The 20,461-nt window shown below is 35.7% G+C and overlaps 1 protein-coding gene across 1 annotated transcript in view; it reads left to right on the plus strand.

Moving 5' to 3' along the window:
- Nucleotides 1–28: 28 nt before the first annotated feature.
- LOC102808586 (A.superbus venom factor 1-like) overlaps nt 29–20,461 on the plus strand; it is a 54,569-nt gene continuing 34,136 nt past the window's right edge. Inside the window, exons 1-10 of the mRNA XM_085506031.1 lie at nt 29–32; nt 454–648; nt 1,036–1,088; nt 3,110–3,259; nt 3,726–3,768; nt 5,898–5,982; nt 8,139–8,238; nt 13,076–13,318; nt 13,899–14,096; nt 14,812–14,943. Of these exons, the coding sequence (XP_085362157.1) occupies nt 29–32; nt 454–648; nt 1,036–1,088; nt 3,110–3,259; nt 3,726–3,768; nt 5,898–5,982; nt 8,139–8,238; nt 13,076–13,318; nt 13,899–14,096; nt 14,812–14,943 (1,203 nt within the window). The remainder of the gene's footprint in view (nt 33–453; nt 649–1,035; nt 1,089–3,109; nt 3,260–3,725; nt 3,769–5,897; nt 5,983–8,138; nt 8,239–13,075; nt 13,319–13,898; nt 14,097–14,811; nt 14,944–20,461) is intronic.

Consider the following 20,461-nt stretch of genomic DNA (forward strand, 5'->3'; position numbering starts at 1 on the left):
GGAGTTCTCCAAAAAACAAATCTATTCAATGGGTAAACGACAAAATAATCTGTTGGCTTAAAATGTTATACCACACATTTGGCGACTTCCTTTAGTTTCTATTGTCGATATCACCACTTTTGGTGAATCATTTACAAATCCCATCTTGGTTGAGGCGCGCTCTGAATATGTAATGTAACTTCGTTATACAGATGAACAAAAAAGCCACGTATGAGTAATCATGAGCTATTTGTTGTATTCCTTCATCCATCACATGCTTAGCTCAATTGGTAGTTCACATTTCTACAGTATGGCTGGATAAGAGCGGATTCGAGTATCAAGCCCTGCTACCCAAAGGGTCAATATGCTTATATCATATGAACTCTAATACGGCAGATTACGGTGTAATCTTGTAGTACACAATTCCACTGATGCCATATCATGCTATAGTTATAATATGTGTCATATTTATAGATGAACCCGGAAACCTGACAGTGCGAATAGATCCAGAAAACCTTCCTGAATCAACAAAATTAAAGCAATATGTGTTCTTGGTAGCAAAATCACTAGCACTTGAATTTGAAGATAAAAGTCTGGTATTGGTCAGTCATAGAAGTGGACTTGTCTTCATTCAGACAGATAAACCAATTTATACCCCAGGACAAGACGGTAAATCCTCGAATTTTGTGTTGTTTACTGCATTTATGGACGCAAGATAAATAACTTCTATACCACAAACGTTAGGGCACAATAACCATTCTACTCTGCACGAAATTCAGATTTTGGTAATATTAAATCCAAAGTAGGAATAAATATGCAATATTCGATCATGAAACCATTGCAAATAAATATGTCTGTGTCGAAAATTAAATTTCTAAAAAACGTCATGTTCTACTCAATATGCTGTTAATATTGTAATAAATTTTGATTTTCAAATTAAAGTTGATAATGTCATAATTGTATATGCATAAGTTAAGTAAAATGAATTGAAAAATTTACATATTCCCTGCTGCTCATTATAATAACATGGGTGTAACTTTTTGATTTACATTTAAGTGAAAATACGAATTCTTCCACTTGATCGTCGCATGAAGCCTTCTACTATAAAGGTAATGAAGCCTCATATATATCAATATATTTGCTATGAAACTATTAATGAAAAAAATCGTGCTCGTGTTTTCATTTCAAAGTTAAGTATGTTGTACAACTTGTAGAAAACAAGTAATTGTTAGCGAAACAGTCTCTTTTGCAATTAGAGTAAATGTTATTCATGCTTATAAAGTAATATGGCCATAAATCAAGTCTATAAATCTGTTCACAAATGGAGTTTTTATGTATTGATACATGCATAATATATGCAATCAAATTGGATATTCAAATCACGCCCATAGAAGTGAGTGCTCATATATGACCCATGTACGTTTTGTTTATATGTGTTGGTTTATATTATATATTCCTACACATAAACATAGACGTGTATTATTATGTATGTCACAAACGTATATTTTTCAAAAAAACAAGATCACCGCATGTCGGCCATTTTGATTCGATCGCCAGTGGGGCCTTCTTCAATCATATGGTAAACAAAATTCTTATGAACATGTATACTAACTTGTATTATGTATATAACAAATTTGAATGAAAATGACCTTTACGCGCATGTTTTTTTCTTGTTGCTTTTCCAAGATGTCAACTTAGTAAATATTGCGTCGGCAACGCATCCAGACCAAGGCCCCTTCGTGACTATTTTCATACACAAATACCTATCAAAACATGGTGGCAGTGTAGCGACTGGAAGTCAAAAGATTTCTGAACAAAAATCCACAGACTGTCGACAGAACTGAATTCTGATCAGTAAAGGCAGTGATAAAATTGTAGCCCAAAATCTGTCGAACTATGTTGTTCAGATATCATAATGGTCATCATTTTAATGAAAATTGTCTACTGTTCGAGGGTGTGGATTTATAGTGTAAGCTATTAGAGACAACCTAACCACCCTAGAAGACTGTATTGCCAGCTTTCATTTGTATTTGTTATAAGGCCAAACCGACTTAATTGTATGGATGACATCCGCGCGCGCATTAGTTTTCGTCTGGTCTAAAAAAAAAATCAACGACGACAAGTCTCCATAGATTGGTTTTCTGTCCAGAACTTGCAGACTCATATTATCGCAAAGCGGCTTGTCGTAAAACTCGTTTTTGACTACCTCAAAACGTGCCAATTTTGTCGTAAATGATCTTCTGCACATGCGTATTGCGTTGCCGGTAATTCCAACATGGCGACCACGCCACCAAAATACGTGAGCATAAAAGTTCAAAAGAAAAAACGGAGGGGATTGTTGTAGACTGGTACGCAATTGACGTCGGCCAGGGAGATGTGACGTTTACAAATCTATACGAGAGATTGGTAGCGGCAAGCGAGTTTCGTCCAGACAACTTTAAGGACATATTGTCCAGAGTGGCTGTCCTGCGTTTCTTCTGCAATGATGAGAAAACTGGGAGAGGAGTGGAGGTTTATGGTGGCCTAAAAGTCAGTCAGGCGACAAGACAGTTCGGTTGCTGTGTCCGCATTGGAGGCGACAAAACTGCAACGAAAGCAGAGGAAGTTCCTCGGCCAAAGTCCGCTTTTGAGATGAAGAAAAGTTTCTTATTTTTTTTTTTTCATTTTCTGATTTGGATAATTTGCTTGCACACACATACAATCAGTAATATTTTGATCAGATGACAAATGTTCATCAAGATACATGTACATTATTTTCTGCATCCAAATTTGTGTTAGTGTTTTTTTTACAATATCGAGCCTCTTATAATTTGTTAGTTTTTCTTCATTTAATAGTTATTTATTTCTTGTTGTTTTTATAATTACGTAATTTTTATACCAGCTCCGTAGTCCTGTGGTTTTAGCAGCATTTTGTTTTGTTTTTAGGCAGGTTTTTTTTTTCGCCCTCTCGCATTAGATTTGGGGTCTCCAGAGGATGTCATCCATAAAATTAAATCAGTGTGGCCTTATGTATAAAAAAAACAGAAAATGGCTGTCAGAATATACTAACCAGTTCATAATGTATATAGTTTAATGTATATAATGTATATGTAACAATATGTCACATATTTATGTAAATTATTCTTTGAAGCTTCGCATGGAGATATTGAACCCACAAGGAGTTATTGTGGAACGCAGTGATAATCTAGGCAACAATACTGGGATCTTAGTCCAACATTTTCATTTTCCTATATTACCAATGTTTGGTCGATGGACAATTGTTGTTAGATATGGGCCAAGGGTAAGTGTCTATTTTATTCATCAATAAAAAAAATGAAATAGCATTGATAAAAAGTGACACAAATGTTTCAGTAGAAATTTAAAAGCTAATCAAGAATTGCTTGTGAAATGTACTTGTAAATGAAGTAGTCAAGCTGAGCCGCGATTGGTAGTGGTGTAGCATAAGTTTGTAGTTAGGTTGTAGATGTGGTATTGTACGTTTAAATAGTTCAAATTAAGGTTACATATATGTTACCAGGAATATTAAAGCTACATGAAATGTAGTCGTTGGAAGGGAAGAGGGAGTCGTTCAAAAACACACGGAATTAAAAAGGCAATTTTGGATTCACTGGACACACCTTCAAGTAACTAAATACACAGTGACATACACAGTGAAAATCGTATATTGAATGATGAATTAAATAAAATGCTTTGTACGATATACTTTATTGAATCAATGTCATAATATACGTGTTATATCGTTTCAGTTCATGTTGAACTCATCTGTGCAATTTGCAGTGAAAGAATATGGTAAGTCACATTAGATATACAGCTTTAAATTGTGTATATTTATGGATATCTGTGCATTCCAAATGCAATGTCTGCAATGTCAGTGAAAGTGATAATTGACATCACGCAGTTTACAGTGTCTTTGTTGTAACCTACCAGCAGTAGTGCTCTAGCCACAAGCTGCACTCCCTTCTGATAAACCTAAAACTGGCACATTTGTAAATGGAAGAGGCTAGCTCAATTGGTCTTGATTTTTAAACCTGCAGACATAATTTGTTAAGCCATTACTGTCTGGCAAAGTTTGCAAGACATACCCGTTGGTTCTTTGTTCTCAGTAGGATGGCAAATAAATCCCAGCTGAGTTTTGTCACTGTATACCGTTGTGTAGGCGATGGGGTTAAGAATCTCCATAATGTACCGTAATGTGCCGCCATGTAATATCTCATACAGAGTAACTCAGGAGATCATTCTTGCTGAAAGGGTGCTGTGAAGTGAAATATTCCATCCTTTTTTAAATAGGCGACAATCACATTATTGTCGTAATCTCGAGTATTCTGCTAGGAATTGATGGCAAAACGTCACTTGTTTGAGCTGGTTTGCCTACAGTCTAATATACTAGTAATAGTCCGTTTAATATACTAGTGTTGGCCAAAAGTCCAGGTGTGGACAGTTCCATTATGTGGATGTTGGTGGACTTGGTGGTGAATTAGGATTAAGCACATATCAAGCAAGAAGTGTGTTGGTATGATTAACCCACGATTAACCGCTACAGATCATGATGTGTTCCTTCAGAAAAAAATCCATCTGCGACTAGAATTGCTAAATATGTCTGAAGTCAACTGTTGCATTTGGCACCATACCCTTCACACACACTTCAATTTGTGTTTGTGCAGCAATGTATGACTCCGGGAAACAGGAAGCTGCATTGGGTGTGTGTAATTCCATGTCCATCTGAACCAGACGTCTGGTTATCTGCGAATTGTTCACTCATCGTCGCAAGTGACTGTAGATATGCCAGTGAATTATTCAGGTGTTTGAACCAAATGATACACACATTTTCACTTGGAGATTGACTGCCACTGCTTAACATAGGATCATGTGTCCTGCAAACTAACATCTTGGATGGACGGAACTTGAATTAGTTGAATTAGTCACTAGTTTTATACCTAAGTGTTTGGTACATTTATATAAACATTTGTCAGGACCAGTTTGACACTATCACATCAAATTTGATGTGACATCTTGAACCAAACATATTGTATTCACGTAAGTAAATATCAACACCAGCCTGAATTCGCCTATTGCATTTCTTCATATTAGAAATATCTAAGCATAACAAATAGGATTGGAGACTGTGTAAATGACATGTGCGCCCTCAACTATAAGAACCACAATCTCCGTTTATAATACCCATGCATTTTTGGAACAATTGACCATAATTCGTTGTCATGGGAGTGGAATTTGATTATTTTATAGTTATATCAATCATGAATATTACAAATGTATCAGTAACAAAGTACTATGTATATCAGACATAGTACTACCGATACATGCGAGGGCTGGGAAAAATAGTTACGAAAGCAGAATCTCAACATGTACTGTTTGCGACGGTAACTGTGTTATGACAGATGGGTTTCTAGGGGTGTCTGATGCTTGATACCAATCTGTGTTGGATATGATAATCAGTCTGTAAAGGGTCAGTATGAAGTGCATAACTTATTGCATTTACCAAACAAGTTTCAGGGAAATAATTAGTATGGTGTTTGCAACTAGCTTACAAAACCTTTACTACTGTCAGTAGCTAACAAACAGTACTCGATCAAAGTTACTACACCGAATAGTGAATGTGTGACCTAGCCTCAAGATGAAACAAAACAAAATACACAACGGCAACTGGCGCATAAACATATACTTGACACAGACTTGTTGTACAAAAGCTTGAACTAAAACCAGAACAGCTATACGGTTTTTTATATCTCTTATTTTTCTCATTTAGACAATATTTAAAATTGCAAAGTATTGCTCGTATTTAGTAGCAATGACACACACACTGATTTTATCGCTACATTAATTAACGTGTTATTACATAGTTAGCAGGTACAACAGTGTTCACTGCATGGATATTAAATTGATTTTGTTTATGCCCGTAGTGTTACGAACTTATTCGGTGGAAATTGAACCACCGAAGCACATTTTGCCAAAAACTACCAGTATTGAAGGAAAAGTTAAAGCCACGTAAGTGTTTTCGCCTATGTTTTATGTTAATAAATAAGGTGGGATACCATTCAATGTATTAACATAATGTTGTATAATAGACATTTTTATGATATATATATATATACCGTCACAACATCGAGTAGCACTGTATGGCTCCAAAACCATATTGCATGTATAATATATATACTACTGTAGAGTTGACTTGGCTCTTTTCGGTATTGTCATGGTTGCCAAGACAGAAACATTGATTTGCCCCAGAAAACATAATAATAATAGTCTTTATTGAAGTCGTATGCTTAAAATGGACATAGACCCAAGTACAATAAAGAAAATGTTAGAAACATTCAGAATAACAACTAGTATAACACTAGTATGAAAAACTAAACGAAACTAAAACAACAAACTTGCCCGAAAGTGGGTTAGAAATGTAAATTAATAAAGTATATATTAGGATTACTTATTTAGATATCTGTGAGGCAGCTGTTTTTTTTTTTATTTGCTTTCTCTTAGGTTGAAATATTCGTATATGTATTTTGCTAGACATTTTAGCATGACAGTATTCTTTGTGCCTGGTATGTTGGCAAAGCTTGCATCAGTGTTGCCCTCAGAACACTGTATAATTGTGTTGAGAAGGATCTGTCTTTCACGTTTGTATATTTTCAAGTCCAAATTAAGTTTTTAATTTCCTATAAGTACGTAGTTTATTTGTGTGGTTAATACCTTTATTGCCATTGTTTAGAGAATCCCTACTGTTTATTTTGAAGTTTCTTTCAGGTGCTGTAGTAATATTATTTATTAGGTACTTGTTCTCATTAATCTTTCAATTTCCCCACTCATGTTCCATATTAAGGTCTTTGAGAATTGTTTTAATACAATTGACCCAATTTTGGTTGCCAATCTGTATGCTTCATTTATGAATCTGTTTTCATGCATATTGCGCAATCTCAACCATTATTTAAACATCTGTCTGATACATGTAGTTATTAAGGGGTACCGTCCAAATTTTAATAAGCAGGCAAGGTTTGTGGTTCTGTAGTTTACCTTATGTAATTTTAAGTGCATTTTTGCCATTGGTAGCAATAAGTTCATCAGATAGTAGATGTCCAAATTTCTGCACAATATGTGAGTATTGGTTTGATCATAGTGTCAAACATTTTCAGATAAATTTTGATAGGAACTTGAGTTTCCGAATAGAGCATCTGAAAAATGCGTTCCGAGCCCGTTTTTTTCAATTGGAATGCACTATAATCATATTAATTACCTAAATATTTCGATATCTTTGTTAAAATCAAGTAACCCGATTGTTTACATATTCTATATGTAGCTGCACTGGGCAAACCTGTAATACAATTGTTAATTTAGAAGTTAAAATTTTCGATAAATATACATAAATTGTATTATTTCTTGATTTCATTCCGACTTGTTTTTGTTGTGACAATTCTGCAATTCTGATAATATGTTGCTGATCACATTAATTGTATGTACTGAAGGGGAGGGGCCTGATAAGATTTGTTAAATACGAAGTACTGAATATTTTTTCTTTCGTTTATCTAAGTCACTTTAGACCAAATTATTAGACATGGTACTTTGTGTTAAACCATTGCACGTAACGACCACCAATTTAAAGCATGTTTTTTTTTATTTACAAACGTGTATGTGATATATTTATTCAAGTCAACTATACGTTATAATGCTTTAATGCCTATAATGTGCAATGATGCCATCGTTGAATAAACATGGAATTTTATTTTACGGTCTTGTTATTAACACAAATCCATTTTTTTATTTAAACTTCAAAATGTCAGATTCTAACTAATTTCGAATAAGATATATTTTTTTAAATCACGAACAGATGCATCACTCGTAATGAGCTACTCGTGTAGTGGCACTAGTTTATTTTTATGTAATGATCATTATTTAGTAATAAGCTCAGGTAAAGAAATATAAAATGTTCATGAACTTAAGACATTTTTGAATGACATTGTGCGTTGTTCAGATTTTATTCACAAAATTGACCCCGTGTATGTATAATTGGAAAACACCTATGCACTCTAAAATTACTCCCGTGAATACATAACAAAAGTCGTTGCATGTCGAGTGACTTTCTTGATATCAAACTACAAATACACAATGTAATTTTTACAATGCTGAATGCGGGTTTCTTGTTTTTGTAGTTATGTGCATGGGAAACCTGTATCCGGACATCTTTTCATGAAATTCAGCGTTGATCAAGGTCATGGTAACCTGGTAGATGTCAGTACGCTTCATGGAATTGTAAGCTGAAAAAAATTGCATTATATAAACCATTCTATACAGTAAAATTTAAATAATGCAACTAAGATTTTCGTGTTTTGGAAATGCAGATTGTGTTCTTCTATCGAATTTTTTTTTAAATGTTAGTTTGTTTTCTTTATGGACATGAATGTTTTAGGGTCATATTTAACTTGCCCGTATTGTTAATCAAGGGAAAGGCATATAAGGGGGAAAATGTCTGTCACGTCGTTATAACGTTTTCGTTTTCTGTCATTAAGGTAGCGAGAAGGGAAATTTTCACTTTTTTCTTGATTTTTCAAAAATTGATAAAACGGTTACTTTAGACCTTGATACATCACCCCAGGTTTACAAAAGATCGAAATTGCGAAATAACGTTGCTCAAATTAGTGTTTTAAAACACTAGCAGAAAAGACTACAACTGCCGTTTCGTGGATATTTGCATAGTGTTTATCTTTGGAAGGAATTAAATGATAACATCTTATCTGTATACTCTGTTGTTGACGATTCTGATATAACGGGTGATAAGCTTCCAGTTGCAAACAATGCGTGTTTATCTAACGTCCATTGTCAGCATTATTGTCAGTCGAGACTTCGTCGGAGAAACATGGTGATACAGTACTCATTTCGCGGCGCCCAACCTTCCGCTTTTACATCGACCGCTTATCGCTTAATTTCCGACCACGCGGTCTTGTCCGACCGGAAACCGACCGCATTTTAATCGCGTTTTTTTTTTCGCTCGCTCGCTCATTGAAAACATTGACCGCTCGCCCAAACACTGAAAACTGGCACATGGGTGGTCGAAATGGTGGTTTTGATAGTAAAGTGTGAACATACAACTAATATTAACTATTATTACATTCTGAACGACACTTCAAATCTAATAGCTGTATTACACTTGTATCGTGAAAGCAACTGAACTGGGACTTCTTGTTACGTGTTTTGGGTGCTTGTTCTAGATGTAATATTTTTATTTTTATTTTAATGAGACAGTTACGTGAAAAAAAGCCTAGGTAACTCCTTTTGACAGAGCAGAGAAACGAGGAAATGTTAGTGATTAATTCCACAAATAACGATATCGAATCCACATCGGTCCACGTCTGGTAAAATTTGACATTCAATTTTTAAAATTAAGTCACGATCATTGAATGAGCTCGGTCTATACCGTATACGTACCGCAAAAGTGCTCCCACAAAAAAATATTTTCCACTAAAAACGGCCACATGCCCTGAAAAAATCGAACAGAGCTTGACATGTATGATTAATTTATTGGGCTTAAATGAAAAACGTGTCAAATTTAGTTATAGCCATAACTATTTGGTGGCCAGTCGATGAACAATTCAAAGTCCTTCAGTGCTGAAAATCATCGACGCTACTCTGGTTTACTTTATTTCACAACTTGCAGAGAAAACTGATTCGCGTGAGCTCTAATGTATCTTAGCCTAGTATTTTCTTTTTGAACTAAGGTCAAATTCCATCAGTTTGTCAAAATATATGTTTTTCAGCGAATAATTTTGAAGCCTGTCACAGCACAAACAACTATGTGAATCGACGCCGGTGATTGGATTGTACGACGACCCTTCAATTAGCGTCAAATATGCTTTGTTACAACATCATTGATTGGCTGAGAGTCACCTGATCGGAGCACGAACTGGGTCACAGAACCATATTTGTTCGTATTATCAACAGGACTTTGCAAAATAACCACACCCACATTTTCAATCATTTTTAGCGCGGAAGTTACAAACAAATGTAAAAAAAATCGTGAATTTCATGGATTCGAATAAAATAAAGCAAGCGATTGATAAGGATGATTATTAATATTTTCCCCGATGCTCTTCGAATTTTTATTTTTTTTATTTCAAGGTAAGAAATGGCTAGCTGAAGTTGCATCGTCTTCAATGCGGTTGTTTCACCGCGAACAACTCTAGCTCTGTTTTGGGCATGGTTTAGTTTTGCGATGTAAAATAAAATATATATTAAAATAATACTTGATTAATTATTTGGGGTTTCAGCCCACAAATTACGGACATGATCTCCATGAATTACGGTCAATGTTTGTCTTCTCTCGGCTGATTGTCACGGTGTTGATCGACGCCCTTCCTAAACTCAGTATGGAGAAACCAACGGGAATCGACATTCCAAACAAACAATCGAAATTATCAACGAAAGACGAGATATTTCTAGATATTTACAAACATACTGTCATGACAAACATATGTAAAATTAACAAATACACAAAGAGGTGTAATATTAGATTTTATTTTAGGCTTAGAAATATTTTCTTTCACTCAGCCCATGCATGTAACTGCCATTTAGCTTTACGGTCCTTCAGCATCGGGGGAAAACAACAATAATTATACAAAACACATTGCGAAGACTCAACAATCAGGAAAGAAACCCCAGACAACCCTGTCGTACTTGTGTTGAAATACATTTTGTATTTCACGTCAGAATATTGTTTAAAATACAATATTCAGTCCAAGCCAAATCGAGGTCAAAGGGTCAAGTTGCGTGCATATAATTATATATAGTTAAAACAAAAAGTATTTGAACTTTTGTCAGCTGTTCAACATCGATAAAAACCAGAAAGACAATTATAAGACAATGTGAACCTCGGAAATTATTCTGTTAGTCCGAATTTTAAATGCGCGCGAGCGAGCAGGTGGGCGGTGATATATTTCGGGGTTTGCGCGGTCGAAAATAAAGCGGAAATTGTCCGGTCGAATTCAACAAGCGGTCGCAAAAGCGAGAGAAAAAGGTGATTGGAAAGCGGAAGCGGGCGGGAGGTTGTGCGAAAGGAGTACTGTAACTTTGCACAACTTTCTTTTAAATCGTTTTATTTTCCAAGTCAATATTCTATTTTACTAATACATTTTTTTTCTAACGCAATGGCGAAGAAAAGAAAGAAAGCGTTGACAGACGAGGCAAAGAAAAATCTGCCACTCAGTGTCGCACTCTGACACAGCAATTTTTTTTCAAACATCGGCCATTTTGTTTCACCATGAAAACCGTTTTATTAGATGTCTTATCTGAGACACTTGAAGGATTAGCTTGTTTGTAAACTGTCAGCGTGTACAGTGGGACAGTAATGTTTGTCAGAGGATTATCCCTCGTTGTTCGTTTGCATAACAATGGAAAACCCGAACGTTCCTGGAGTACGGACTCAAATGCCAGCAGTTTTCTTCATTTTTCGCGCTCGAGCTTGAAATTATTCATTATCTGACACTCTTTATGAGTTCTATGATATCAGTGGTTAATATGTTTGGCCATTTTTAGTGTATGATTATAATAATGCAGCAAATCTACAGTGTTTTATTAACCCAAACTGTTTTTCGCGTTTTTCTCGAGTTGAAGTTTTGATCGAGAACGACTCATTGGGACCGCCGCCAAATCAAGTGCGTTCGGACTAGGACATTCAAACTCGCAGTTATCGATCTAAAGATAATGATGGTGCGAAATATGTCTGGGTTTTTAAAGAAAATGCTTTGTCACAGAATAATAGTCTGTTAAAGGTGCCAAGTATGAAATAATTTGGGGACAAAAAAACAAACCTGCATAGAAATCGGAATAATAGGTCTTTTGATTATCAGAGACGCATTTCAATGGACTTGATTACGGACAATGCATAACTTAAATTTCACCAGGAAATTCCGCAGTGTGCTCTCGCAATCGCGTACTTAGTCATTTTTACAAGGTTCGCCATTTTTGATGTCACGTGATAATTATGTAAACAATATCTGTCCAGTTTGTGCGAACTTGCACCTCTATACTTAGTCTTTTGAAATATATAAGCTAAATTACTGTTCTGAACGAGACAACAGACAGAGAATGTTTTATTTAAAAACGCCACAAAACCTTCTCGCTACCTTAACTCTGTGAGTTATTGTAGAAATAAGAAACAATTTCCATTCGATCACTTTTAAATTTCAGAGATCTACTTTTTATATATTTGTATATAATCCTCTATTAGCTTTTGTACTAAAATTGATGTAAATATAGTTAAGAAATAGGATATAATTTTAATGTTCTGTAATGCATTTCATTTATTTTCAGAATACTAAGTGAAACGACAACAAAAGTAATATTGTCCCACTCCTTGATATGTTAAGAATCGTGATTTTAACATGCGTTTAAATTTGATCTTGGTTTTGGTATAATGAGATGTGGGTGTCTCTAGTTACAGTGTGTAAATGCTTGAACATAGTATAAGTTTGGAGGCATTTCCCATATGGAAATGTTCATTACCTTTTTCTACTCAGATATACTTTGTAATGGCCTGTGTTTTTCTGTTCTGTTCATATTTACATGTTTGTCTTTGTAGCGTAATTCACTGATGAAGCTATTTTATATTTACATACTAGTACGGTAGTTGTAAAGTGCGTTCATGGATGTATTATTAACACTATCGCTAATACTGTTATTTTCTATGGTATATAATTTCTTTCTGTGCCATTGTGATACAGAAATTGATAAATATCACTGTCTCTCTCTATACAACAAGTTGCTATATGGCATTAGTGCTCCTTATACAAAAAGTATTCAAGCTATCTATTCTTACATTAGGTTTTCATATTACATAAAGTTATCAATTTCTGCATTTGGTTAAATACATTTCTGTTTGAATGATTTAAAATTTTAATTGATCATAGTCATCGCGCGGTCGGTCTTTCTTCATGATTAAACGTTAGGCTATGAAATATTAATGATTGTTTAGGGTGATAATTATAGTCTACATCACTCACGTGAATCTGTTTTATTGAAATTACAAATCTTTTGACAATAGTATGTTTAATGTACTTTGCGATTTGATATTGACTCATTTCTTATTGATTTGCAGGTAAGTGATGGAGTTGCTGGATTTACTGTTTCAATTGATAAATTTGAAAAAACCCTTGGAGTAGACTGGTTTGAAGAAAATGAAGAAAAAAGATTGCTCATCGAAGCTTCAGTGACTGAAGAAGCTACTGGTTCAATTGAGAACACGACAGACAACACGGCTGTGTTTGCAAGATCTCCATATAAAATTATATTTAACCAAACTGTGAAATATTTTAAACCTGGATTGCCTTACGACTTGAAGGTAAAGCATTACAATGGCAAATTGAAACACGAGAATATGCATTACTATCCACACAACCACATGTCAGTGGCCGTCAAACACTGTCTATATAATATAATTACCTTACTTGTATTTACAATATAATTAGCTTTTTTATAAGATAACATTTCATTATTTCTATTTGTAACACAAGTACGTTGTATACGTAATATTATTACTTTTTTTGTCTCATTAAATAACGGGTAAGACATTTTTGCATAATCATATATATGCAAATCCTGTTCATACCTTAACGAATTATTACTGCTCTAATTATACACTTTTGTCAATACTAACATTACTCACCGGCAATCCGCCAAAGATTTAAAGCTACCTGGTTTCAACATTCTCAGCCTTGGTATGTCTTAAATTCAACGTCACGCTCCTAATTTATTATTGGTATGTGATTATTGTTAGTAAGTACTGTATGACCAATGTTTAAATAAAGTAAAATTTTAAATCAGAACGTCTTCTGAGATGCGTAACGTTATTATCCATGACAAAATTGTTTTAAACTACATACATGTATACTTCCTTTACTTTTTTATTCATATTTTAATAGTTAGCCGTTACACATGTCGATAATCGACCAGCAGGTGACATTCCTGTCATAATGAAAGTGCAAGCCATCGATGAAAAAGGAGTTACGATTGACCTGAATAATGAAAAAAGCGCTGCCAAGCATGCTATTAGCAATGCATTTGGCGATGTCTATCTCACTATTGATGTACCACAACATACAAAGACTGTCACAATTAATGTAAGTATGTTGGGAGATACAAGTTTCATGCCATACATAAAATAATTTACTTTTGTTTGCAGCGCAAAAATCTATAATTTAGGCAAGTATGAAAATAAATGGAATATCATATTTGGTTTATCAGATACAACAAAAGATGTGTCATTCTGAGAGAATTTTCCAATTACAAAAACGAATTTGTGTTATTGTTTCGAATTGAGTTATTGGTTTGATGTTTTTTTTCTTTCAACACGGAAACTCAAACAGTAATGAACGAATGATCATTTGTTATGGATTAGGTTGTCAAGGAAAATTGAATTTGTTTATTTATCAGAAGAGTAACTCAAAACGTTAAGAACGAATGTTCGATGAAATAGTTCAGCAGGAGTTGCTACTCAGATATAATCTATATCGTTGCTTTGAAAGTCGTTATAAAACAAAATAAAAGTACTAATGAGGACATAAGCTACACGAAGACGTATAAAGACAGTATTAATACAACATGGTAAAGATTTTAGAGAGGATATAAAACTTTCTTACTGCTGCAATTTCGTTTTTTCGGATTTTATTATATTGTGCCTTTATGTCGTCAATAACATTTTAAAAATTAAGATGACTGTTGTGTGTTATTTATATCACAGTGATATACATGTACAGTACACACATATGGTACATTAACAACCATTATATTGTATGATCACCATGACGGTATTCATGCATTGATTCTATTTCACAGGTTAGAACAAATAAACCAGATATTTTACCCGAAGAGAACAAGGAGGAAACATTTACTTCCCATCCTTATGAATCATTCAGCGGAGGTTACTTGGCTGTGAGAGAGGGGAGACGGGGGTCTCTGCCGTTTAGGGTAATTAAACATGCATTTTCAGTAGATTTCCTTGCATTTATATTCAATGTATTATTTCCCATCTTCTATGTATATATGTATATTGTAAACAATGCGGGTTTCGTCTATCAGGGGTTGTTATGGGTGGATGGTTCGTCAGGTTGAATACACGGGAAGTGGTTGTAACGGGGAATGGGTAACTCGCAAGGCAGTGAGTGGTACACTAGGATCGCTCGACACTTATACGCACCATTCAGTCATAAGGACACCAGTAATATAGTATAGCCGGATATTACCACTACAATCGTCACCATACGCCCCGGTCCTCTTCTCACTTAATACGCTAGAACCCCCATTTTTATAAACGACAGTGTTAATCGTTCAACCAATAGTCTAAATACTTTGCATGCGTTGTCATGACGGCATGTGGACTCCGCCAGTGAGGGCGTCGCCCCATAGCATCGTCATGACAACATCAATGCAACTTGGTGACACTGTCCTGTCCAACAAAAGATGAAAATGACCCCATTTGCAAAATCAGATACAGACAACAAGAAATATATAAAAAAATTAAATACAGATAGAAGAAAATATAAAAAACAAAATTGATGATTAAATGAATAAGATGATTATAATGTGGAGGTAATGGAATCTTTCAGATGAGTCGGGACCGCGAGTCTTTCAGATGAGTCGGGACCGCGAGTCTTTCAGATGAGTCGGGACCGCGAGTCTTTCAGATGAGTCGGGACCGCGAGTCTTTCAGATGAGTCGGGACCGCCAGTCTTTCAGATGAGTCGGGACCGCCAGTCTTTCACTCAAGGAAAATTTCAATTAGCATGATCAATGTGGTAATTAAAAAAAAAATATGAAATAAAATTATAAAATATGAAATTAAAAATAGATTGCAGGAACCATACTGTACATGGATTAGAAAAACATTATATTCACATTAAGTAATAGTATTTTTTTTTAAACATGCTGAAAATGTAGAGAAAAAAACCTGGAAAATCAATTAAAATAAATTTCGTAAAAATAAGAAAATCGCTGTGTGGCTATAACAGTTGCATGGCATAAGTAAACACGTCATAGTTATACATGTCATTGATCAGCTGGATTCGTCACAATATTGGAATGGGTGGAATGGCCTTCAAATGCTCGTATGAGTTTTCGATTTCACGATTTTTAGTATTAATGATGGGAATTTCGGTGAAAACTGGGGCATCGCCAACCAAGATACGAATGTGGTAGCGGGTTTGGAGAATTGGAATAGTGCTGGAGGATTTGCCGAATGGGATCGGAATTTGAGGAGGTAACGAAATTTCTTCTACCCTAGAGTCTTCTAGCAAAAATTGTAAATTTCGCCACTTGAGGTTGAGTTTGGATGTGAGGAAGCCCTGAGTTATCCAAGCCGAACGAATGGGCTGTCCGGCGGTTCGTGTAATGCTCGAAACAGGGTAACTCACATCTCTTACAAAAAACGAAATGGCTTCCGTGGGGGTTAGATAGCTCAAGGATAATTTTTGCTTTGGAACCCTGGGTAATAGAAGGAGATGAAAACAGTCGTTTGAGGTTCAACACCATAGCTTTACTTAAATAGAACACAACCATGGTAGTTAATAAAATAGCCACATGCATAAAAGAAAATGATAATGAGCTGGGGTAGTTGCATATATTTGGGTCCGAAATACGATTACTGGTGCTACTATATAAATATAAAATAGGTGCACCCTTAGTGGTATGAATTATGTTTGATGTCGAAGTGGCTATCAAAAGTTGTCGTATTAAACCACCTTGGCGACGAATCTTAATAAACATCAGAAGATACAGTGTTAGAGATATGATCGCTAATATCATTGTAGGGGAGAATAATTGCGCCAAATATGAGTAAGGCGTAGAAAACAAATCGAAATTGGGTCGGCATTGGAAAGCTAATTGGTTCAAATTAGAGGCGTACATAATCGACCGTTTATTATGTGAATTGGCAACTTTCGCTAAATCCAAGGTAAGGGCTGCATCCGTTGCCAGAGACTGGTTGAATGCGTGTTGAAGTATGGATAGGTCGGGAAGTTCCGCCTTCCATTTCGATACAAACGTCTGGCTCCCAGTAACGTTTGTTAAGCTATAGCTTTGAAAGATAGCTCTTGTGAAATGGAGATTAGCCACATAATGTACCAGAAATGTATCATTGCCTGTGCATTGCGACAAACTGGTATGAAGTGATATCTCTTTGGAAATAAGTTTGCAATTGCATCCCATGTCTACAAGACAACTCACATGGAGGCAGGGATCTAGTCTCACGCCCAGGGCAGACCACATATGTATCAGCAGTCAAACCTTGGATTAGCGCTTTTGAGTTTGGTAAATAGAATGCCGATGGTCTAGGGTTATAATTTACTAAGATTTGTACGCTACAGAATTTCGAAATACGGTCTTGTTTGTCCAGATAAATTGCATGAGCGCATGAAGAAGAATCAGATTGAAATATGGTAAAGGGGTGATCACATGACTTAACTTTATCTCCACTACAATGCATAAGATCATTAGCCGAAATTTCTATGTATGTATAGTCGTGTGATGAAATTCCTAAATACTCAGGAAGGTTGACAACTTTGGTAAATGATTTATCTAGAGTAGAATTATTTGTACGTATGTTCTCTGGCGTTGGTACTGGGAAGTTCATAACACGATATAAATCATACTCTGCGTAAACCAATGATATAATATATTTCTCTCTAATACATAAGTTGCAACGTTTGCTTGAAGTATTGTATTAGAGAGAAATATATTATAATTTTCCAACCACATTACTGTAGTTTAAATAAAAGAAATGAGCTTTTTTCTTCCTGTCGACACAGAGCCAAATCGTTGCTATGCAACAACTAGTTTTAATATCGTAAACACACTCCATTGTTATGCAAATATGTAGCGCTTATAACGTAGTCTGTTTCGGTGGTTTATTTAATAAAGTCTTAACTCCTGATGAGTGAGGTACTCCATTTACCTTACGAAACAGTACTGTAGAGTGAACTTTACTCATGTAGTCGTGTCTTAATTTCTCTGTCCACGTATGTAAATCTGCTCTACAAACTCATCGTTTAGTATCGAGCACTCTCACCTGGAATAATCGACTACCTTCCTAAGTACGCTCCTTGTATATACTCGTCGAGCACTCTACGATTATCCGACATGGAGGAAATAAATCTTGGCTACTCCACGAAGAACATACCAATACCTACCCAGAAAGATTATCTACACCGCCTTATAGAGAAAACGGCACACTTCATACGAAGAATGCGATGGAAAGCTTACTTCTTCATACACCCGAACAAGGCCTCAACCACCAAGCAGAACTACGGCTTCAATTCATCAAAAAACCCTCCACCCATAGACGAACTAAAAGAATTCGAGGATGGCATGATTAACATTATCAGATCCACCAAGTTTAAACCAGTGAGTAGTAATTTTCTCAATGATCTCAACAGCGACGTCAAACGCATGAAAAACAGCAGCACATTGACTGTACCGGCCGACAAAACAAACTTCTACAAGATGAACCCAACAACGTACAGCAAACTACTGGAGAAAAACATAACTAAGTCTTACAAAAAAACCACAGAAGATACGGCTAGAAAAATTAGACAAGAAGACAAGAATATTGCAGTGAAATTAGACATCGATGACCGCGTCGACGTCACCGCAAATAGAGAGGCCTTCATCACCCTGAAAGACCACAAACCAAACTTTGCAAATAATCCTGCGTGCAGATTGATCAACCCTACCAAACCAGAAATTGGCAAAGTAAGTAAACAAATTTTAGACAGGATTAATAAGAAAATTATTACAGAAACAAGAGCAAACCAATGGAAAAACACCGCATCTGTAATAGAATGGTTCAACAAAATCGAACACAAAGAAAAACATAGTTTTATTTGCTTTGATATAGTAGAATTCTACCCATCCATTAACCAAGATCTTCTTCTCAAAGCGTTACACTTCGCCTCTTCATACGACCATATTTCGGAAGAAGAAATAAATATTATTCTACATTCAAAAAAGTCTGTTATCACATAATGGCCACTACTGGCAGAAGAAGAGCACCAGCTCATTCGACGTAACTATGGGCAGTTTCGACGGCGCAGAGACGTGCGAATTAGTTGGATGCTTTTTATTGTCACAGCTACATGATATTTGCGGAAAAATGATCGGCCTGTACAGAGATGATGGCTTAGCCGCTGTAGACAACACACCCAAAGAAACTGAAAGAATAAAAAAAGCCATCTGTCGTATTTTCAAACTACACGGTCTGAAAGTCACAATCGAAGCTAATAAAAATATTGTCAACTTCCTGGACGTCACGTCACATTCAACCTCACTGACAGCTCTTACAATCCATATATTAAACCCAACAGCCACCCACTATACGTACATAGAGAGAGCAACCACCCACCCTCCATCACAAAGAATATACCGGCAGGAATCAACAAACGATTGTCATATCTTTCATCAGACGAAAATCACTTTGATCTAGCCGCGCCACCTTACCAGACAGCTCTAAATCAAAGTGGATATGATTATCACCTCAAATTCGAACCCCCCACAGAAAGAAGAAGAACAAACAGACCTCGTAACAACATCCTCTGGTTTAACCCTCCCTTCAGTAAAAATGTCACTAACAGCGTCGGGAGAAGATTCCTCACCCTGGTTGATAAGTGTTTCCAACAGGGAAACAAACTCAGGAAAATTTTCAGCCGTAACACCATCAAATTGAGCTACAGTTGTACGAATAACGTGAAGCAAATAATCTGCAATCAAAACAAACAACAGCTTACAGCGGCCAACACCAATACACCCAGTACCGAGATCAACAGATTATGTAACTGCCGTAAGAAATCTGAATGCCCCTTAGACGGAAATTGTTTACAATCGGCCTTGGTTTACCAAGCTAATATCAGACGGCAAGACAACAACAAGTGTGAAACATATGTGGGACTAACAGGAAATGAATTTAAAACCCGGTACAGAAACCACACAGCATCGCTACGCAACCAATCATTGAGAAACGCAACAGAGCTCAGTAAATACGCTTGGTCATTAAAAGACAATAACATCGATTACGACATCAAATGGAGAGTGTTATTGCGTGCTGCACCATACAATACTTCAAGCAAACGTTGCAACTTATGTATTAGAGAGAAATATATTATAATTTTCCAACCACATTACTGTAGTTTAAATAAAAGAAATGAGCTTTTTTCTTCCTGTAGACACAGAGCCAAATCGTTGCTATGCAACAACTAGTTTTAATATCGTAAACACACTCCATTGTTATGCAAATCTGTAGCGCTTATAACGTAGTCTGTTTCGGTGGTTTATTTAATAAAGTCTTAACTCCTGATGAGTGAGGTACTCCATGTACCTTACGAAACAGTACTGTAGAGTGAACTTTACTCATGTAGTCGTGTCTTAATTTCTCTGTCCACGTATGTATATATATATATATACAGTGTAGATACGAGAGTTGATTATTATAAAAAATATA

The sequence above is a fragment of the Saccoglossus kowalevskii genome, chromosome 12 (genome assembly GCF_978046115.1).
Source record: "Saccoglossus kowalevskii chromosome 12, keSacKowa6.1, whole genome shotgun sequence".
NCBI classification, from domain to species: domain Eukaryota; kingdom Metazoa; phylum Hemichordata; class Enteropneusta; family Harrimaniidae; genus Saccoglossus; species Saccoglossus kowalevskii.